This window comes from Falco punctatus, assembly GCF_963210335.1.
Source record: "Falco punctatus genome assembly, chromosome: 1".
Lineage (NCBI taxonomy): Eukaryota > Metazoa > Chordata > Aves > Falconiformes > Falconidae > Falco > Falco punctatus.
Window position 1 is genome coordinate 92150506 of NC_137580.1, and position 23250 is coordinate 92173755.

General features: G+C 53.3%; 1 protein-coding gene across 2 annotated transcripts in view; it reads right to left on the minus strand.

Annotated features, from left to right (window-relative positions):
• Nucleotides 1–23250, minus strand: part of NOS1 (nitric oxide synthase 1) — an 85729-nt gene that overhangs the window by 38353 nt on the left and 24126 nt on the right. For both annotated transcript variants that reach the window (XM_080365645.1, XM_080365644.1), the window contains exons 2-3: nt 9734–10882; nt 315–447 (exon numbers count right to left, since the gene is read on the minus strand). In XM_080365645.1, the coding sequence (XP_080221771.1) occupies nt 315–447; nt 9734–10461 (861 nt within the window). In that variant the 5' untranslated portion in view covers nt 10462–10882. The remainder of the gene's footprint in view (nt 1–314; nt 448–9733; nt 10883–23250) is intronic.

Genomic DNA, 23250 nt, shown 5'->3' on the forward strand with positions numbered 1-23250 from the left:
CATGAAAAGGATTGACAGTCCCAAGGGAGATTTCAGAGTCCTGGTCCCTGGCTGTGCTCCATCCCACTCTGTCCCTCCCCTTGGATGAAAAGCATCGTTCTCCAGTGACCTATATGCCGCCCCAGCTATGGAGAATGTGTCTTCTGGACCAAATGGGCTCTACACCACATCAACACTATCTCTTGGGATCAAAGGTCTTCAGGGTAGTGCAGGTAGCCCTTGTAGGTTCTCTGTGGTGCGAGAGCTCACCAGGACAGGTCATGCACCCCCAGACACCCTTCCCACCTAAAACAGCATGAGCTATGGGCTTTTACCTGCTCTGCTTCAGAGTAGGGGTTGTTCAGGACCACAGGCACATTGCTCTTCTCCCACAGGTCACCAAAGACACGATCGTTCTCCATCCGAGCTGGTAAGGCTTTCTGTGGCTTGTTTTCCCCTTCCCTGAAACTGAAGAGTTAAAAATCATTTGGGTCAGCAGGCTGGAGGGCAGCTGGGTGCTGGGACCACAGGGCCAGGTCCTGGAGTGATGACTCCAGGACCTGTTCTAGCTGCTTCCTACAGGAGCAAAAACTCACACATCACCTTGCGGAAGGGGAGGAAATGCTCTGCCTGGGCCAAGGCAATGAGTCACCACAGCGAGGGCAACCCAAACACAACATAAATTTTCCCGCGCAATGCCTGCAAAACAACAGGAAACCTCTGTCCTGACACCAGCTCTAGCGGGGTTACACGCCAGACCCTCTGCATCCCAAAGCCATGCTGGAGCCCTGCGAGAGCAAGCACATAGCTGGGGAAAGGAAAGCCGCACGCAATTCCAGCTGCAAAACCTCATAGCAAAACCTCCTAGCAAAGCCAGCTGGATTTGCAGAGCAGCTTGGTGTTTATGAGTGGAGGAGAGGAAAAAAAACCAAGAAAAAATAGGTGGCTCCCAGGAGGGAGAGACAGCTCGCTCTCCTCTTCCTGACCTTTACTGATGCTGCAAATGCCGGCAAGCACAAGTGATTTTACTCAAGCAAACTGATGGATTGCCTCCACAGAGCTGGGTGTGCTGGCAAGGCTGGGGGACTGAGAAGGTCCCCAGCACTGGCTGCCCTGGCCTGCACAGCGACACTGGTGTCACTCACAGTGCGCGCAGTCTGCCTGGGGACCATACCAGGGGGTGGCGGTGAGGCTGTTAAATGCCATCCAAGCAGGTGATGGAAAACCACTGCCATATGAGCCCTCACGAAGGAGAAAAACAAATGGGGTTTAGAAAGATGACATTCAGAGAAGGCAGGCTGGGGCATCTGCACCGAAGGCACCGACCAACCTGGTGAGACCACACGTGGGAAGGACCTCCATGGGCTGGGCTGCACAGGGCCATGGGCCAGCAGGGACACAGCCCCATGGCTTGCAGCCACGCCGCCTTCACCCTTGCTCAACAGACCATCGAGGTAATGCGCTCTGGCAATTGTTTTGCTCCTGCTGTCAGTTCTTAAAAGTCTTCCAGATGCCCGCTAAAGTCAATAATGAGACTTCCCATTAGTGACGGCGGGCTCTGGGCACCGACCAAAGTAGGGCATTTACACTCAGGACAGAATTCACACCAACACGATGCTCTTGACACAGTCATGGGAAGACACGTATGTACAAGTAAATTCCATTTCACAATCCTCCTTGCCCCTCAGCTCGTATCTTAGGTACGGCTTAAGGAAAATATTTCACGATGTGCTCCCTGTGCTCTGTTTTCTTTAATTTTTCTGCCTTTACAGAACAATGTTCAGCTGCCAAACTATTACACTAGGCTCCTGGACACCTTCCAAATGTTGGCTGCCTTAGGGTGAAAATGGCCAGCTTGGTGCAAGTGAGGAGGTACAGGTGCTATAGGGGCAGTTTTTACTGGGTTTTCTATACCCCCCCACCACCACCACCTTCCCAGGAAAAGAAAACTGTTCTTTTGTGACTTGGCTCCTCCCAGTACATGAAAGGGTTTCAATCAGATAAAACACAAGAAACCCCACCCGCCACACTGCACAGCCACAGCCAAAGACAACAGGTCCCAGCACTCCCTATGGGGTGGCAGCACTGCTGGCAGCACTCGGCAGCCACACTGGCCCCAAGGCTGGGGACAACCATGAACCATACAGCACCCACTCTGTCCTCTACCAGCCCACCCAAAGGGGGAGCTTAGGGACTCTTGACACATCCAGCCTACCTCCATCTAGAGAATTCCCAGCAATGAGACAGAGGATTAGCAGGATGAAAATTCAGTAAATCTGGCTCTTCCCTATAAGTCAAGACCAGCTATTAAACCTCCCAGAGAACACTAATTTCCATAAGGCAATGGAAGAAATCCCTTGGCTTTACTGGTGCTTGGGACTTAAAGAGGGAGCCTGCATCCTGAGGAACCACAGTGCCTCTCCAGGGGCACAGACTTTGCCTCTGTGCAGACAGGAGAGGCTCAGGCAGACAGACCCCGGCATGCCAGATACTCCACAGGCACCTCCAAAATGACACTGAGCGTATGCCTGCAGGCACCTGGCACAACCTGCTGTTTCCAGGAAGGTGTTTGCAAGTCCATCTAAAAAGGCATCTGCCGGCACAAAGAAACCTCAGAGAGGAATTGATCCATCGGCGGCAGCAGCCGAAGGTCTCGGCTGGGTGGCTGCACGTGTAATCTCATTGTCTGCACACCAGCAAAGCCATAAATGCTGGCACCTGTGCCAATGGCACGGAAAAAGACCAGATGCTTGAATTAAGTCATCGCTGTAGTTGGCTACTTTGTGTATTACAAGTATTGCTGGAGCAGGGCCCTGCTCCCATTCACTGGCTTCAAGCATCACCTGATGAGATGCACCATCCTGAGGAACAGGGAAGTCCAGGTGGGCATTAAGGGTTGGATGCTCAGGAGCAAATGCTCCACACCCCGTTGCATATTTGCAACTGGGGCAGAAACGAGTTGTGTGTTGTTGTTCCTAATGGACTTAGGGCTGCGTGAACAGGGCAGAGAGGTGCTGCCTTCACCCTTAGTCTCTGCTATAAAAGCACAGTCAAGCGTAGCTGCAACAAAGCTATTAGACTAAACTCGCTGTTGTCTCTCTCATCTCTGCGCTGGTGTTGTGCTGCGGCTTGCTTAGTGTCGGGCGAGGAGGTCTGCGGCTCACAGGGCTGCGGGTGCGTGCCCCAGTGCTGAGCTAGCACAGACCTCTTCTGGATGAGGCCGCCCAGAAGTATCCGGCTCTGTCTTTTGGAGAGAGACAGGGAGAGAAAAGCCTATTCAGAGAAGCCACAGCTTCACCCCAGTCCTAGCACAGATTGGGGAGAAAATTGAAAAAAATCAATTGCTCCATTTTACAAATATTTCCTGCCCATTTCTTGTAACTGCCTTGTTTGTGAGCTCAGGCAGGAACAGGGTCCTTCTGGAAAAGTTCTTTTCCTCCTTGACTTGGCTTCCGCAGCCCCCAGCAGAAACACGGGGTGACCTGCAGTGTTCATACGAGGATCCCCCTCGCACTCTAGGAGACTGGCAGATGGCCAAACCACCGTGCCTAAGCTCAGCCTCCAGATAATGGTTCCAAAAGCCCTTTTTCAACAGGAGAGCCCAAAGTGCTGCCCTCGCAGGCTCCCAGTGGGCCATGGGGAGGGCGCAGTTCCCCTGAGGGGTGTTTTGAGGCAGCCAGGTTGGACATCTCCAGGGAGCTGCCGTAGGAGCAGCCCCATCTGCAGCTACGCAGGGGATGGGGATCTTGCCCTCAGCTCCCAGCAGCCTTTGGAGAAATCCTCCCAAATCACTGCCAGACCCAGCCTGGGCACCTGGGGGTATTGAACAGTTTTTTTTAAAATCACCACTTTAATGTCTTTGAGGCACTGGAAGCAATGCTGAAGTTCTGTCCTTGGAGGCCCTTGTTTGGTTGAACTCTCCCAAAGGCCAGATCCAGGATCCAGAGATCCCTCTCCGACCTTGACCTGCTGCCAGATCTATTAAATACTATTAGCAAGGTCTTTTGGATCCAGAACAGGTTTTGGGGAAGGGAACCCATCTGAGGCCATCTTTTGTTCTGAAAGCAAAATTTGTTACTTAAAAAAAGACAGAGGAATCCTGCCCTCCCCCACTGGTGCAAAGGCAGCTCCTTGGATGCTGCCTCACCTCGGAAAGAGCATCTGGCTGTTTGGAGAAATGAGAGGCACCACTGTTTTCTTTTGACTAATTTGATGATGTTGCAGTGCTCAGAGTGATGAAGCAGAAGGGAAGTTGCTGAGACAGCCCTTTGAGAAAATTTTCCAAAGCTTTTCCAAAAAGAAAGAAAGAAGAAAAAAAAAAGGAAAAAAAAAAGAGCAAAAAGAAAGTTTGTCACTTTGCTCCTTTGAATTTGCTCAGCAGAAGAATTTCTCCGATTTCCCAGGCATACATGAGAGATACCACTAGTGGCTGCAGTCCCCAGGGGCTGATTTGGATGAAGCAATAAGGATGCCGATGTTCCAGCGATGGCTCTTGCACCGTGGTGCCGGTAGCCGCACCCTGTGCTGCAGCTGCAGGGGATGGCCCTGGTCCCACTGGCTGGAATACTGTGCTTGAGCTTGGGACCACATGGGGAGCTCACACCTGCCCACCTCACTTGCTCTGAGCTTTGGGAGAGAAATCCCTTCTTACTTTCTTCCCTTCTTCTGGCGTGTCCTTGGAGTACAAGGCTGCACTGTGCACTGCTCCTCCTTCCAGTGCTAGAAGCCAGGCTAAATGGCTCTGGCTTCACCTTTCTTTTGTCCCATGGAAAGCAACGCTCCGGAGGGCACTGCAGCCCCAGGACCGAATGCTTCCTTGCTGCTGTGCCCCTGGGGCAGCTCACCCTCTGCAAAGTGGGAAAACACGCTGGCTGCGGACTCCTCCTCTCGAGGGTTAAAGCAAAGTCTGGCACAACAGCACCTGTTTGAGGGAGAGGCAGGAGATGGGATCAGGCAGGATCCAGGATCTGCAGGGTGCAGAGGATGGAGCAGAGCTCAGGAAGGAAGCAGAAATGTTGGAAGCAGAAGGAATAAGTCCAAGAGGTGGGATGCACTCCACAGACAGGCAGCAGGGCCAGCATGCCTGGAGCATGAGAAGGGGGAGCTTGAACAGCACCAGAGGAGGAAGACAAAAGCCTTGCCGACAAGCGTGCGGCATGGCTTGAAGAAAATCTTGTGCCTTCAGAAGGTCAGAGCGTCTCTGAGTTGTGCCCAGTGCTGGGATTATGGACTAACGAGCTAGGCAAGCTGCACAGAGTGGCTATGAAATACAGGGCTGGTAAATGCCATTGAGTAGGCATTGACAGATAAAGACCTGGGAACAGATCCACGCGATCCCAAAGTCCCATCGTCATTGTTCAAGATTCAGCCAGCGTCAGATGCAACCTGCAGCCAGCACGCACGTCCCTTCCCAGCTGTGCCCAAAGACCACCTGGAGGGTTCCAGCTTCAGCACCTTGTTTGGAGACCAAACATGGTTCAGGTCTGTGGGGAGAGCACAGGTTCATACATGGGCCGTGGGTTTGGCTGCTGGGACCAAGTACAAGAATGGCTGTCCCATGGGATACAAGAAGCAGCACCAGCACAGGGGGCTGAGTGGGTGAAGAGTGCTTTGGAGACGAGTCCAAGAGGGCTCCAAGGGGGTATATCTGGGTAGAATACGCTGTTTGCAGGCACAAAATGCCTCCCTGGATTAGGCTGATGTAGTCAGTGACAAGGAAGAAGAATTCACCAAGGGAGAAGGCGAGGGTTATTCACTGCCAAAACCTTCCTACTTCACCATTTTGCAGAATGGCAATAACATGATAGTTTCAGGGAACCTTTTCATTTCAAAGGTTTTAAAGTTTCATGTCCAAGTACAGAATAATGAAGACATCAGAAATGCAAATGAAATGTTTTGAGCAACACAAAGAGATTTTGGCGGTGGTGAAGGAGGTGGGAGGAAGAGAATTTTCTCTTCGAGAACTGCAAAATTACGGGGTTTGTTCCAATTCAGGATGGAGCCTGAAACCTTGAAACCCTTCATAAACAGAATTCCTGCTCTCAGCACACTTCTCCTTCTCCAGGGCTGCTGATGTTGCTTTTTGGACTGAAACTGCCATGTTTCCATCATGCTGTTCATGTTATGGAATAGACCTGAGAAGAAAAATAAATACTGGCAACTCAGGGCTGGGGGGGGGGGAGAGGGAGCGAAGATGGGACATGACAATCTCCCTAGAGCTCAGAGGGAAAAACAGACCTAGGTTAGCTGGCAGTGAGTGAATCAAACTCTATTTTTGTTTTCTAGCCCACGGTGAGCCTCATGGCAGAAATGCCAGCTCTCATCATACCTTGTGCCCCACTTCCATGCTCTGTTTTATGATCGATTTCATTGCAGATGGCTTGAGCCAAGTAGCAGACATGCAGCCACAGTCGCAGCCCATCCCCTGGGCAGGCACGGTGGACCCATGACACCTTACAGCTGGAAATCAGCAGGAAGCCAAAGCCAGGTCACCGCAGGGACAGCTCCTCCTGGGAGTGCAGGCTGTGGTGCAGGGGATGAAGATGAACTGATATTTTCCCCCAGTACAAACTTCACAGTGTCCAGTTTTCCTTGGAAGTAACATTAGAGACATGGGCTGGAAGCCCAAAGCATCAGGTGTAATCTGAATTGCTTTTGGCAAAGCCCACCTTGAACAAGAAGTGTTTGGCTCCTTGTGAATAACCTCAAACTTGCGCCATTCCTTTCTGCCCTAGGAGAGCTGTCACAGCTCTGTGAGCTGGACCAGCTTTGACAAAGTGCTGCAGGCTGTGAAGGTCAGCACCAGGTGAAGATGGAGACAGAACAGGATTGGTCCCAAGACCAGCATCTCCAGCTGGATCGATGGTCAAGTGGTACAGGTTGTACATGTCAAGCTCAACCTTGAGCAAGGTTTTGCACAACACTGGTGTCTAGGTAGAGGTCTATTCCTGTTTTGACCGATGCCAGCTTTGCTTGCTGCCCCCCAGCCTGGAGAAGTCACAGCCTACAGCATGATTGCTGCATCGATCTGTTAAGACTTGCTTATTTTTTTTGGCATTTCTTTGGCATCGACCAACACAGCCTCCCCAGTTATCTGCTCCCCATTGCTTCCTGACCTTTCTGCACTTCTCTGGACCAAGGAAACTTTCAGTGTAGAAGACCTTCACGATGCCCCAGCTCTGCCTGAGACCAAACCGAGGAGATGATTCATCTCCAGCACGTCGCAGGAGTGGGAGGAGAGGCGGCTGAGAAATGCCCTTTACCCTGCAGAGCGGCTCTTGACAAGTTTTCCCTGCAGTATATCTCCTTGCCCGCTTCTCTGCTCGAGCCTAGGTCTTCTGGCTCATAAAGAGTCCTGCCGCAAGAGTGAGGCTGCAGCTTTTCATCAAGCAGACTAAGATGACTAATTTTGACCAAAAAGTGGATTTTCAGTCCCAAGGTACCTAGATTAAAAAGATGTATTTTTTTAAAGGGTATTGATGAATAAAGTGGAGTATTGGTGAAGTACCCACTTCACTAAGATTCTGGCTGGTTCGAGGTCCTTCAGTTTAAGTGAATTCAAAGTGTTTTGGTTTCATCTGTCTCTGAGTAAAAGAGGTCTCTTAATGAAAAAAGACATTTTTCATCCCTCTCCCCAGGTGGAGCAGAATTTCGTTGGAGATGCTGCAGCTAGTGGGATGGGATGCGAACCGTGGGGGGACAGTTTGAAGAGTGAGGTTGTAATTTATACCAGTGCTTGGGATTGTGTCCCCCGGGGGCTTCACTGGGCTGGGACCCTCAAGCTCCACTGCAGCAATGTTAGCAAAAGCAGAGGGGATTTTTAAACAACCCTGCACATTTTGTTGGACGTGTAGTCAAGCACAACCCTTGCAAGGTCTCAGTTCTCTGGTTGCTTAAGCCAGGTTCCCCCAGGGATGGGTGGGTGGTGGATTAAAGAATGTACACTCCAGGCAGGTAGCCCTCAGCCTACCAGAGAACGCCAGGCTCAGGGGTTAAATTGCCTTTTACTGTACAGCAGAGATCAAAATCAACAGTTTCTGAAAACAGACAAACACAGGAGACCTGAGGATATGTGTGTGGGGCGGGGGACATGGCAGGAAAGGATGTCCCCGAGCATACCCTGTCCCACCGCTCTTCCCAGATGTCTGCCACCCGCCGCCGGCACAGAGCAGATTTTTTTTCCCTCTGACTCAGTGTGACCACCTTAACAGGCTTTGAGTAACCGTGTCCGCTGCAGAAAAAAATGCATAATTTGGGAGAGCAGAAACAGCGATGATAAAACAACCAAAAATAATAAAAAAAGATGGAGAACACATAGCGCAAGTGTTGGTTTGTGATGGGGGTGATCAGGACCTCAGCCTGGGCTCTGCCACCAACCCAGGCAGGGAACCCACTCTGCCACAGCTCTGCCTTTCCCCTCTTGTTGTTTCCAATAATAATAACAAAAAAAAGACATACAATTTTTTTCCCCCTTCCCTAAGGAAGCAGGTGCAGCAAGGGAACTTGAAATTACAAATCCCTCTGTCACGGACCCGAGATCACCAGCTTCAGCAAACCCTCCTGATAAAGCCTCCTGGCTCTTACAGCCAGTCAATAACCGAGGGCAGCCACAACCTGCTGCGGCACTTGACACTGCTAAAACGTGTTCAGGGTCTCAGGGGAAGGTGACGGGTAAAGGCAGCCTATCATCGTTAATAAATGGCCAGCAGGCGACAGAGCTGGTACCAAAAAAAAAAAAAAAAGAAAAGCTACTAACAACATTTTTGCAAAGCATGAAGGGCCACAGGGAGCTGCTTTGGCTCCGCAGAATGGTCTGCGTCTCAGGGAAATGCTGAGGGAGGTCAGGAGGGCAACACCACACACATGGTCCCTTGCAGAAGCAGATACCAAAAATGAAGCAGTTCCACCCACGTGATGGGACTTTACCCTCCTCAAGAGGCCATGGGGCAAGCATGCATGGCCCCCGCCCTCGTTATACATGCATACACATATGGAAATAATTAGCTCGATCTAGAAAGAGCAGAGGGAATGAACAGGCACATCCACTGTTGCATTTCAACAAGGGATGGGCATTTTGGAGCTCTCGACATGAAACATTACCCCCCTTCCCAGAAGACGGGAGCACCCAAGGCAGGTCCCACTGCCCTTGCACAGAGGTCCCCTTGGCTTCAGCTGGAGCTGGACCGGGGGTCCCCACTGCCCTCCCCAAGCCAAAAGCACTGAAGGTTTTGAAACTCATTTCTCCTGGGAAGCATTGTACTCTCCCGGTCTGACCTTCTTTCTCCCTCTCCTGCTGTTAATAGTAGATATCAACCGGAGAGCTCTAAAGCAGGATAGCGTGGACAGACAATACCATGAATCTTATTTAGCAGGTGGGGAAACTGAGGCATGGGATTTTATTTAAACTTAAATAAGATCAAGAACATAGAACAGAAACAAACCCCAGCCCAGCCTGTGATCCACCACATCGCAAAGCTCAGCTTTCCATGAGACATTACTCCTACTGTTCCCCGATTTCCCATGCTTACATCTTTCTCCCTCTCTTCCACCATCTGCTACCAATTTTTCATTACTTTTATCTTCCCCTCATCAACTGCTCCCCCCTTTTTTTTGCACCCCTTCCTCTCCACCTCCATCCTGCTGTGTCAGACAGCAGCCATTTCTGGAGAGGTGCTCGCGACACCTAAACCAGCCACATTGGGTAGCCAAAACCAGCACATTTCACCAAATGTAAAAAACGTATTTAGGGACCTACCAGTCCACTTGGACTTCTATATCTCTTGTCTCTACCTTGGAGGGTGCATTTCCATCGCTGTCCTTACTGCTGCTGTTCAGGAGATCCAGGACAGGCTCGATTTCTTTGAGCAGTTCATTGTCTTCCACGCCGCCGTTGAGGCAAGAGTGACCACAAGCACCCTCCTTCCCCTTCCCAGCATCCTGTCCTTTGCTGCTGGTAACAACACCATTAACGTGGACCATTGGCTCCACCTCCCGCCCCATCTCTCTTGTCCACAGGGAGCCCATGGTTCGGTCGGCTGCTGGCAGCGGCTGCTCTTTGCCGTGCAGGCTTGGGTTGGACAAGTCAACAGCCTTCGGAGTCGGGCAGAGGGGTCTGGTGACACGGATGGTTTTTGGTGTCCCGTCACCTGCAAAAGTGGTCTCCAGGTGAGTGGTGAAGCCCTCAGGACCCCTCAGGATGAGGACCACGTAGGTCTCAGAGGCGATGCTTCTCAGTATCTCCAGCGCGGTCTCATAGCTCATGTCCACCAGGGGCCTGCCATTGACGGCTAAAATGATGTCCCCAGCCTGGATGAGGCCACTCTGCTCTGCAGCCCCTCCCCGGATCAGGTCCGAGATGATGACAGGCGGCTTGCTGACGCGCTCCTTCACCAAGAAGCCGAGGCCGCCCACCTTGCGCTTGAAGAGCTTCACTGATATGACATTGGGCTGTATCTGCTGCACGCTGAACACATTCTCTTCCATGGCAGCCCCCCTTTTTGAGCCTGCAGCCCAGGACCTCAGCACCCACTCAGCACAGAGAAATTCACTGTCCGAGATGCTTATCCACACCGGGGCAGGGAAGGGGCAACTTTTTGGCTTTTAAGCAACTGGCCTCACTGCAAAACTCCTCTGGGCTTTGGCTGCAGGCTGGATTCCTTCAGCATGCTCGCTGCCGCCTCTCTGAAACGCAGCTGGGGAAAAGCAGGGTGTATCACCAGTGGAAAGCAAGGCTAGGGGCAGGGCAGGCAGGGCAGGCAGGGCTAGGCATTGCACGGCCGAGCAGGGGCTGGAGGGGGCAACATGCCAGCTTCAAGTCAGCCTCTGGTCCTGCGCTGGGCAGAGGCGGGGAGGCAGCCCGCTCGCTTCACCAACATCCCTGCAAATGGTCCGCAAGCTTCTTTATCTAGAGAGGAGGAAATAAAACAAAGAAGAAAGAAAAGTGAGATAGGGCAGGCATAAGTGCCGGCTCGGCACGGGGCTCGGCACGCCACAGACACCCACATGCATCAGCCCGTCCCCACAGATGTCATCCCCCGGGCTGCGTTTGGGAGACAGGCTGCAGCCTCTCATCGCTCTGGGCTTTGTTTCCTCCACCCTCTCTGCGAAAATCGGCACCATCTGTTCAGCAGGGGCCAGGAAAGCGTGGGGGGAGCAGGGGAGCCCTGGGAGGGGGCTGCTGGGCAGCCTTGCTCGGACCGTCCCCGCTTCGCCCATGGGTTGTGAGTAAAAACCACGTGAGTGGCAAATGGGTAAAGCCACGCAGAGCTTGGCGGCAATTTCTGCCAGCTGAGGATCTTGTCTCCCTGTGTTTTCCAGTGTATCCAACAACCTGATGGCCAAGATGGATCAGGATGACCAGGCAGGGGATGTATATCCCTGTCTGGGATGAAGCCCGTTCCATAGGTGCTGTCACACCAAGATTGTTGCGATGCTTCAGGAGAAAAGGTAGCAGCCACAAGCAAAATGAGGCAGTAGAAAAGGACATTCAGCTCCCCTTACCCTGAGTTACAGCAAAGCACTGACAACGGCAAGTGCTTTTAAGTCTGGCTACAGGGATCACAGCCTCAGCCTGCCTCAGCTCCTCCTCTCCCCATATTTCAAGCCTGGCACGGGGATACAGGAGGCAAAGCTAGCACTCCCCCGTGCTCAGCCCTGCCATTCAGTTCTGAACAGTTCCCAAACAAACTGCTTTAGCTGATGGAAAACCACCTAGGGGAGAACATGCAATGAGTTTACCCAGCTCTTGGGAGAACCGCGTGCAGCTGGGCATGACCGTCTACAGCCCTCGCGTGGCCTGGGGAGCCACATCTCATTGACTTCTGATGGGACCCTGGTTCTGACACGCCTACATGCGTTTGATAACTTCAGCTCCCAAACCTTCTCCACGTTCCCCTCCCATCTCTTAGATGCTCTGAACAACACTTGTCTCCAGGACTGTGCCCTGACATTTAGCAGCAAGCTGAAATGCAGATGTCTTTTCTTTTTTAAATTTGAATTCTGGGGAGAGAACAGAGGGCACTAGAGCTGCAGGCTGGAGGCACTAACACTCCAAGGAAAATGCTGTCTTGTCTCCCAGAGGCAGCACATTCAGGGCAGTGTTTGCACCTTCAGACACTGAGCCCCCCTCTGTCAGGAGCTCCCTCCAGCACCTAGATGGGAAAAACAGGGATATGAGGAGCAGGGCAGTGACACCAGCCCTGGAATTAACTCGCTTGAGCATTTTAATCCTCATGTGACAAAGGCTGCTGACCCCAGACTGGCTTTTTACAGGGGAGTAAAGAAAAAAGCAATTAGAGACCGGTAACCCCAGCCAATGGATTTAACCCTTATTGCCCTTCTCCTGCCATTGCTCAGCCCTGCAGAGCAGTAGCAGCCTGCAAAGCGTTACATGTCGCCTGAGCAGGGCCATGGGGAGTCCACTCCTCAAGGGCTAATTAATCTGGGTGACACAAGCTCTAATCGCTGGGTGACTTCCTGCAAGTGGCCCTGGCCAGAAGTCACCGAGCAGGACCTCTGCCAGCCGTGATGGGTTGTGCCACCTCGCAGGGCTCCGGGCAGTGAAGAAGGACATCTCCAGATGTCCAGGCCACCTGGGGAGGGAGGGTCCCATCAGAAGTCAATGAGACGTGGCTCCCCAGGCCATGTGAGGGCTGTAGACGGTCATGCTTCTACAGTGAAGGTCCTGTCCCTCTCCCCCTTCCTTTCCAGCCCCTCCATCCCTTCCCCAGCCAGAGCCTGCTTTCACCGGCCATGCTGGACATGGCAGGATCCCAGCCGAGCCTTCACCTCTTTCGCAGGCTCTTTGGTGCCAGCACCAAGCCACAGGACCAGCTTCCTCCTCCCTGCCCTGCTCCCGGCAGCCCACCGGCACAGTCCCTGCATCCCCCAGCCCTTCCACTGGTCCCCCCTGCAAACAAGGTCACCATCACCCTGACATCTGGGCAAGCCACCGATTCACGCAGGACTGATTTCTAATGTCTTAGCTGACACTGCAAGGATGAATGTGGCTTTGAGAGCAGTGTAAGTACGAGGCGAGTGTGGGCCTGTCAGCTTCTCTTCAAGGGGACAACCCTGTTATTTGCTCTGGATTAGTCACTGGCTACACAGCGCTCACAAACGCCTCACTGTCGGTGAAGTCTGTGTTTGCATCGTGCCCATCTCAGCGGGGCCAGGGCCATCTCGGGGTCTGCCCGGCACGAGCCCCTGTCACCACTGGTCAGCCACAGCAGCTCCCACGGGCAGATGCTCAACAGCTGGAGGAGATGATGTCTCTCAGCCCAGCTCGACCCCTCACTGCAGCACTTGCAGGGGAACGGGGTGATGCTGAGCTCACTGGAAAGGGCCCTCATCTGCCCCAAAGAGCCGGGAAACTGCAGACTGTTTACAGTTCCTCACTCTTCTCCTACCAGGCCAATTTCCTTCCTCCAAAAAGCTTCTAGCAAAGCTTATAATTTGTTACATATGTGCAGCTCCAGTCCGCAGGATTGCAGTGAACATACTGCTGGGTGCACATTGTTCCCCATCCCTGAAACTCACCAACAGTTCAGTATTCCTTACAAGAGGGAAAAGAAGAAAAAAGTAGATTCTAGGTGATAACTAAACACCCAGCCAGGGCTTTCTCCAAGATGGGGGTACCAGCATGTCCCCTACAGAAAAGAGGGCGGCTCGCTCCCCGACCTTGCATGCCTTCTCCCATGGGTGATCAGTATCTCACACACACACACACCGCCCAGCTGTGGGCTCTGCAGCAGCAGCCAGGGACTAGCTGGCAGACAAGCCATGACACTATGTGCCTGTTCAGGATATTCTTTTCCCTCCCTCTAACTCAAGTCTTTTCTTTCCTTTTTCTCAGCTGCTCCCCAGAGTAAGGAAGGTCAGAAAAAAGCCAGAAAGCAGAGGAGCAGGCAGGAGATTGAGGGCAACCTGCCTCTAAGGCCCCTGACCCTTCTACTCCTTTGGGGAAGAGTTGAACAAGTATTTTCATAGAACCATTTAGGTTGGCTAATAACCATAAGATCGCTGAGCCCAACTGTTTTCCAGCTGCAAAATCTTGCACAAGCTCAGACTGAAGATGGGAGAGTGAGGGAGAAGTTCAGGGCACGAGAAGGCAGCAGGAGACACTTGGGAACACAAGGAAGACTCCTCCAGACACCCCAAGTGGGTCAGGGCTTCCCCAGCTCCCAGGGTGTCCCAGGACATCTGGACGTCTGTTCCCAGAGGGGACCCATTTCAGATGAAACCTGAAAGATTCAACCCCCATGTGAAATGACAGGGAGACACCGGCGCTTTGTAGTGCGGGTGGCTGAGCTGCGTCCAGCTCTGCCGAGTTCAGTTCTCCCTACGAGCATCATGAAGAGTCTGATTTATGAACCCAAGAGCAGTAGTACATTTGCCAGGTCATACATTTAAAGTTACTGGATGTGTCGTGTCTAACTCCTTAAAACCAGTGAGAGCAGCACGGTGAGCAGGGTTTCAATGGGGTGAGTGCCACCCAGGTGGAAACACTTATTTTACCCCTGAAAAACAGCTGGGAGATGGCAAAGCTGGGCTTAGCTCCCTGCCGAGCCACCCTGCTTGAATAAACATTCACGGACAGTGCTGTCCTCTCCCTGCCTCAGTTTCCCTCCCCTTTCCAAAGCATGACACCAACTCAAATTACCGAAGAACAACAAACCCTGCAGAGCTGCAAACTTTCAGCACCCCAGACAAGCGTTACAAAAAGCGTTAACTCTGATCTCCACACCGATCCACACTGAAGTTGCTTGTTTTGGAGGCTTTAATCAGCCTAGGGAAGAGCAGCAGAACGGGCTTCCCTACGGCAGCGACGAAGGGCATTCGCTTAACAAACGAGTCCTACGAAAAGCAATAACGAAAAGCTTTTAGAGTTGCCACATAACATTTCAAGCAACAAACTCCAGTGCATATGTTAATTGGATGATTTGATTTAGAAAGCAAAGCGGAGAAGAAATCAATCTTAGGAGCTTAACACAATCTCCTAACTCTCCCCACCAGGAGCCGCAGGCTACGGCGAGCTAGGAGGCACCCAACACCAGCCCTTCGGTGCCGGCACTTGGGTTGTCCTTGCCCTTGCAAATCAATTTTGAGTCCTGTCTTGGCTGCAGTAATGGCTTACCTTTCTACGTGCCAGCTTTAAATGGACACCATTGTCCTATTTAATTAGTTTTCATGGGATTTATAGCATCCAATGAAGAACCCCAGGGCTGATGGATTTATGCCCGTTTAATTTTTATGACCCATGGAGCATCAGTGAATCTGATGAGGAGCAATGGGATGCAACATATGCACAGTTACTGTAAACCTGCGTGTTTGTGCATCTGAAAATGGAGCATTAAAGTGATTCACTGGCAGCCAGCACACGCGTGCCAGCAGTTCTCCGCTCAACTCCCATTCGGCTCAGACCGACACCGTGGAGTATCTATATACATGGCCTTTCAATCCTGAGAATATACAGACAATGTTGCCCCAGCTATCTGTAATTATCCACCTCCCACCAACCTTGCCAAAATCCACCCAGGAAGGAATGAGCCCTTTTTCCTTCACAGCCAAACAACGTGTTCCACTCCTCCTTTCTCATCCCCAGCACATGGGGCTGGGAAGTGGCTATTTCACTTGGGCCACAACATTTTCTTCACTCCCAATAAACCTGATTTACACATAGGAGTGAATTAAATAAGAGGCACTTTGCCATCTGTACAACACCCTGGTGCCAGTGCCCACTGGCCAGTGATGCTGCAGAGCTGCTGGACCGCTCCATGCAGCCACAGAAACCAGCAAGGCCAGGAAGGATGCTGCCGAAGGGATGAAGTGCCAACTTCTCAGCCCTGGAGACGCCCCTTTGCCTCCCCCACATCAGTAGGGCATGAGTGCACTGAAAACATGCCTATCTTACTGGTAAAAGAACAGTTAATAAAATAAATGCTTGCTCTCTGATATAAATAAATCTATGTCCACTCCCTGAGAGGGTTCATTTGCCTCTAAGCAAGGGGCTGTTTTCTAGAAAGCAAAATTATACCTTTTTGCTCATGGCCATGTCATCAGGCTGAAGCTGCCCCAAAGCCCCACGACCTGCACATTGATCCAGCTCCTGGCACTTGGTTTTGTGTTCACCCCCCTGTTCCTCTCCAGGGAATAAAACAGCCGACAAAAGCCTGGTCCTGCCGGTGCAAGCAGCCACCAGCACACCTTCTAGGTGGATGGACTAGGCGATGATTGTAGGTCCCTTCCAACTGAAATTTTCTACTCTGTTCAGGCCAGTCCCCCACACACTCATGGAGCAGCAATGCTAGAGGAGGCAGGACCACACCAAAACTTTGCTGTAATTTAATGAAGTCCTTTATCCCTCTCCCATTTGCCCCATCTGATACGAAACTCACCTCTCCAAGCAGACCGCAGGCAATACATTTTAATGTTGCCAAGACAACTGTGTTGACAAAATTCCCTTTTGTTTTAGATGAAAGAAACAGGGGTTTCTTTTAATTTGGAGTTCAAGGCTTAGCATATTTCAGTAACGCGCCCACCATCTCTCTTCTACTGTTTCGTACAATATTTGCTTGGCGCCTGTGATGTGCGGCTGAAACAGAGTTTAGATAAAACCGTCAATTCTGCCTCTAACCCCATCTAAAACTGATGTTCTTATTAGGGCTTGGCCCATCTGTAAAACATAAATTTCACCACCATCAATTTGCTGAGAGAATTGGAATTACACCAGCGACTCCAGTTTGACAAATGGGACCCGTGTTAACACAACACCACTTTGTCCTAGATGACAAAATAGGTAGATAGGAAATAAATGAGAAAATGCCACTTGATGGATGGCCCCGAAATCCAATCACAGCACGAGAAGGGGATCGTGGCTCCATTTAGAAAGAAAGAAAAAGGGAATTTAAAAATCGCAGCATGTTGGCTGGAGCTGTAATAGCTCCAGAGCTACCAGCCGGCATCAATAAAGTCAGCGACAGAGCTCTTGGCTCAGAGTCGGTCCAGGAATTAAACACCCAGCTCGTTTCATCATCTCACGTTCTCATCCCCTCCTTTGCTGCTGACTCCCCAAAATTCTTCTCGCATGGTGTTTAATTTTCCTACTCTAACAAGCTAGTGGGAGAAGTAGCCCAATTAGGACACTAAATAGCAATAAACCTTATTGTCACTGACTTTCATAAAGAGTGACTCATATCACTATTTAAAAACCTCAGAAAAACATCAGGCTCCTCGCACAAGCCTGGGTTCCTCGATTTGGAGACACAAGCCTCCTGCCAGGTCCCCATGAAAGCCCGCCGCTGAAAGGGCTGAGAGATTTTCTCTGTCCCCCAAGCACCGCTACCATCTCTCTTCAACATCAAAAGGCACAGGAGGGCTAGAGGTACGATTCCCCACCAATGAATCTGGTACCTGGAGTCAAAGCAGAGCTCTTGCTCTCTTTGCACCAGCATCCTCAGTGACTGCACAAGGCAAAAAGCAAAGATAATTTGTTCCCCTGAGTTTCTGTCCGTGCTTTTCTTAGGGTTTCGCATTAGCACTTGTTGCCATAGTATCAACGGTGGCGGCAAAGTTCTCTAGGGGCCTCCTGGGACCTGTTCCTCGTCCTTCGGAGGGCTCCAGCTCTAATTTGGGCAGGACTGGAGTGGGGAGATGTGGAATTTTCTGCTTCCTAATTTTCGCTAAAGGTGCTGCCTGCAAAAGCGAGGCTGTTCCTTAGAAGCAGCATCAGCCACATCAACCTCACTCTGCCAACATCCCTGAAGATGGGGCTGGGCATGGGGCACCATGGAAATAAAGCCATGAGTCCATGAAAGAGAGGAATGGAAATGGGGTCTGATGCTCATCAGTTCCTGGGGCTTTTCCCCTTTCCCCATGGGAGAGTCCCATGCTGGTGATGCTGCCTTTGGCTGAAGCAGCCCCAGCCCCTATTTTGAAAATATTTCCCCATGCCAGAGAAGAGGATTTTGGTCTCCCAAGACCCTCCTCCTCAATACTGGCATCATGGGGTGAGGCAGCAGTGGGGCAGGCTGTCACACCAGGGCCACGGTCCCACTGCACTGCAGTGGGACTGGAGCCCTTGGCTGAGACATGTCACTGATATTTCCAAGGACAAGCTCATTTTGGTGGTGGTTGGAGATGAAGGATGGGTCCTGCTCTGAAAAGACTGAGCTTTCATGACTTTCAAGGCAAGGAAGCGCTGCACGTTTTCAGCATGTCTGAAAACATAAGCCAGAGACTCTGCAAAATGGGATTAAGACAAGCCTACCCTAGATGGGCATCGCAAGATCTTGTTAAGCATTTCTGAATTGTCATCTGAAAGAGAGGCTATGGAAAGGGTTGCCTTAGCATAAATACCTTTGGTTTTGTATATATACGCACAGTACTTGCAGGTTTCCATACTCTGCATATAGAGCCAACATACTGATAACATATGGGCGTTCCAGACTGCATGCTTCTTGTGCTCACAGCCCGAGCCTGAGCACTCGCTTGGCATCATATCAGTACTTCACTCACTTTACAGCTGCCGTGTGGGGTGGCAATCCGGGGCGCGCTGGGTCCGTTCTCACACACAGCCCATCACAGAGTTAATTTGGAACAAGCGGATAGAAGTAAACACGCTTTCATCCAGCTTCAGCCAGACAGTGGCTTACAGAGCATTCCCTCTTCGGGACACAATATGTTTATTTTTGGCTATGTACAAGAGATCAGATCACGTATATAGATTTGATTTAATGCACAGATACAATCGGAACAGCGTGAGCAGAGCAAAGGCATTTTATCTTTGGAACCTCCACTCAAAACCAGTCCCTTGCTATTGGGATTGTATTTCTTTAGTAAAATTTGATGATATCAACAAGTATCAAACAATATTCTCATTACTCAGGAAAGGTAAATGCTAATCTATGCGAGCCGAGCTCATGTGACTTATCGGTTACTATATATAGTTGTTTTCAGGCACTGATTTAGGCAATCTGGCAGATTTCCTAAGCCTTTGTACAGATACGCTACTGAAATGGAAAACACAAAATACACGAGCAAAGCAGGGTGGGGGAAATAATAATCTGACATGGCCAAAATGTCCCTGAGGGTCAGGGAGGACCAACCCATCCCCATCAGCAGACACACAACATTCATTGCAAGTGAGGATTCAGCCCAAACCCCTCTGCCTAAGATGGCCTCTCCAGTACTCGCTTACGATTGCCGCACTGACAGAGGGAACAAACAGAATTCAAAGGGCACAAGGACTACTTGTCACTCTCCTTAGCTCACGAGGGAGTGTAATTCTTCTCCCAGTGCAGGTATCTGATTAGAGAAATATCCCCTCAAAATCCATGTCTGCGTAAGAAGAGACTCTGTACTGGGAGTTTGTTTGCAAACATATGCACGTTTTAAAACTGGAGAGTATATGACTGAGTTTGTAGAGTAATACAAGCTAGAAGAAAACAGAGGGAGGAAGAAATATCTGATGCAAAACCTAATTCTCTAAAATTAGACTTCCCTACCTGAGACCTTTAACAGAAAAGGCAGAGCCGACCAAGGTGTGCAGGTAGCAGTCTCCAGGAGAGTGGTATTTTGAACAGCCCCCCTGCCCCAGAAGCCTCCCCGCAGCTTTTGTGTGATCATCCCTGTAGATCCCGCTCTGTCGTCTGCCTAAGCCATCAGTATTTGGGGATGTAGAAGACAATGACGAGCTGGTATTTAAAGCAGTTGAGCCCCCAGCCACTGCAACTGCCCCCTGCTAACTCCCACGTCTCCCACTCCAGACAGCCTGTGCTCCACGGAAGGAAGGAGACACTTCCCCTCCATTTCAGTGAGAGGCGGATCAGCTCCTCGGGGACTCAGCAGATAATTGTCAAGTTGCCTGCCAGAATTTCCTCCTGACAGTCATAACTTGACAGCGTTGGAAGAAAATGTCTGCACCTGGGCTGTGGAGTCAGCGTGCTCAGGGAGCGCAGAGCCGAGGCAGGGGAAGGCTCTGCGGGACTGGAGCTGGATGAGGTGATGCACACCCACCCCAGCACCAGATACACCAGATGTGCGTGTACAGAGCTCTCTTTTTCTTCTGCTTTGCCAGCACAAAACAAAAGCTTTCTACTATCTACTGCAAACCAAGCCGAAAGCGAGACCACAGGCAGGGCAGGCAGGGCAAGCAGGGTTCATCTCCTTTGATCCCTGCAACAACTCCCTTCTGCGTTTCGAGAGCATCCAAAGGGACTGTCGAGGTCCTCGGGGTACGGGTGGGGAGAGGGCAAGGTCCGCACTGACCCTCAGCTCTCCCTGAAGGACAGGAGCCAGCCGTGAGCGGGACATCACAGGGGACCTCACTCGGGGCTGAAGCCGCATCGGGCTGTCTCTACCCCACCCCAGCGACCCTGGAATGGCAGGGACCCCCCGGCGACAGCGGGGGCATCCCGACCCCATGGGATGGTGGGGAACAGCAGCGGCAGGATCCGGTGTGTGTTCACAACACCCCTCCCCAAGCACCAGGCGGGTGACAGCATCTCCTGCAGCCCCCAGCCCTCCCCGCCGGTGCCCAGGCTGCCGCGGGGAGGGGGGGGGGGGGGGGGGGGGCGGCGGCGCCCGCGGCGTTCAGCACCCGGGACAGCTCCGGCACTGCCCACCGCGGGTGGGGGCAGCCCTGCCCACCCCCCCGCTACCCCCGGGAACTGTCCTCATCCCGGGGAACTGCCCCTAACCCCGGGACACTGCCCCTACCCCCGGGACACTGCCGCCCCCTGGGGAACCATCCTCATCCCGGGAAACTGCCCGCTCCCCCGCCTCCGCCCCCCAGGGAAATGCACACTCGCCCTCCCCAGAAACTGTCTCTGCCGTCCCCCTCCCCGTGGTGGAAAAACCCCCGCTCACCCTCCCTCATAGGCACGCTGTTCCCCTGCCCCTGCCCTCCCCGGACAGATCGCAGCCGGTGCCGCCCCCCCGGCTCCTCTCCCTTCCCTCCCCGGGCAAACTGCCGGCTGTCCCGGGCGCGCTGCCCCCTGCCCTCCCCGCGCACACTGCCCACCTGCCCCTGCCTGTCCTCCTCGGGGCAAGCTTCCCTCTCCCCCTGTCCCTGCTACGTGTCCCCCCCACTAAAGTGCCTCCCCATCCAAACTTGCTGCAAAGAGTTACGGAGGAAGGGAGATGAGAGCCAGCTTCGCTCCGTCCCCGCAGCTGGCTCAGCCCCCGCAGCCCGGGGGACGCGGGGGGGACCCGGGCACGGAGGCGGTGGAGGAAGTTTGCAGCGGAGCCGGGGGGTGCGGAGGGCACCGACAGCAGCGGCCCAAGGGTTGGAGGAGGGGGGGCGGCTGGGAGCCACGTCTGGGCGCTGCCACCCACGGCCTCGCTCCCCGGGCCAGCAAAGCGGCTTTAGCCGCCCGGATCCCACGCGTGCCCGCCCCGCCGCGGGGGCCCGGGGGCGGCTCGGGCGCCTCCGCCCAGCCCCGGGCTTCTGCCTCCGGGGGCACCGGCGGGGCCGGGGGGCTGGGACCGTCCCCCTCCCCGTCCCGGGGCACGGCGGAGCGGGGCAGCCCCGGTGCCCGAGGCGGCGGCGGGGAGCGCTTCCGACGGGCGCCCGAGGGAGCGCACGGTCCCGCGGGGCTGCGCGGCCGGTCCCTCACCCCCTGCCCCGCCGCAAAGTTTCCCGGAGAAGCGGAGCCCGGTGCGGGGCCGGGGGCAGCCCGCCCACCGCCCTACCTACCGTGCGGCGGAGAGGAGCCGTTCCCGTCCCTGGCCCCGGCGCCGCCAGGCGCATCTCGCCCGGCGGAGGGACGGAGCCCGGCTGCAGGGAGGGAGCCAGCCCTCGCTGCGCCCCTTTATCCCAGCATCACCGAAACGAATCCGCTTTGACGTTCAACCAGGGTTTTTATGGGTGTGGAGCGAGCCGGTGCAGCCCTCATTAGGAGACACTCTGCTCTCCAAATCATACATCTTTTATATAACCTCATTTCCAGCGTGGCTTTCCTTCCCCCTCCCTCCCCTTGCCCGGGAGCATCGCCCCCCCACCAATTAAAGAGCCGACAGACACCCCCCCCGCCCCTACTTCGGCCCCCACTTGTTGCCGGGAAGCTCCGCTGCGCAGCCGGCGGGCCCGCCTCAGCCTGCCCCGAGGGAGGGGGGCTCTGCCCGCCCCAGTCCCCCCCCCAGCCCCGCTCCCCCTGCAATCCCTCCGCGGCTCTGCAAAGCCGTAAACCACCCCCACCCCCCACCACCGCCACCCCCCGCCTTTCTGTCCCCGGCCGGGTTGTGTTTCCAGGGCTGCAGATAAGCCCCCTCTTCCCCTGACAGCAGGCAGCCACCTCCTGGAGGGCTGCCCCTGCCTTCCCTGTGTCCAGAGTGGGGGGCACCAGCCCCGCCAGGCTCCCCCGGAGCCCCCAGCCCTAAGCCAGGCAGTGCTGCCCCTCTCCCAGCTGTCTGTACCTCCAGTGCCAGAGCCGAGCCTGGGCTGCACACCGGGGAGAGAGTGAAGGGACTCCTCCTCACCCCGTTTCCCCTTCTGACTCTTCACCTGCCCCCGATAAAGCCGGTGCAGACCGAGGCTTGACATCAGTCTCCGGGCTTTGCAATTGTGCTCATTCCCATGGCAACAACAAACACACAATTATAGATATATAATATTATATAAACCCAAGCGGGCTCTCGGGCAGGAGTGTGAGGTTCACCTGCTTGCAGCCACCTCCCAAGCCAAGGGGGCAGCTCCCACCGGAGCATGGAGAGGTGGCTTCAGCCTGGTGGAGATGCACAGCTCATGGATGCCCGGCAGCTCCAGGAGCCAGCCACCCTGAGCATCCCCAGCCTGCCTGCCCCACCACCACTCCAGAGGCAGGCAAATAGCGTGCACCACAGCAGGTGATTCAATTACAAAACTTCCTACAGGGAAGAAGAAACGGAGCAGCCCTGTTCCTCCCCAGCACTCAGGGAGTTCTACAGAGGTGGCAAAGAGGAGAAGACAGGCAAATGCAGCAGCAGAATTGGGGCTGGAGCTGCTTTCCCCATTCTCCCCCCTCCTCACACTACCCATACATCAAGCTGTAATGCTCTGTCTGGGGCTAATTAAAACATAATTATGCCTATTTAGATGCAGCAGGATTGATCTGGTCGTAAGCTACCCAACAGCATCTGCTCTGATCCACTGGGCAGGGAAACCTGCCCCGTGGAGTGATGAGTAGGTGCACACCGGCAAAGAAGGGCTTTGTGATCCAGTCACAGGCTGAAAATTGCCAGCTTTAGCCCAGGCTAAGGAGAGCCTGAAACCTTCTCCCTTCAGGGCTCACATCT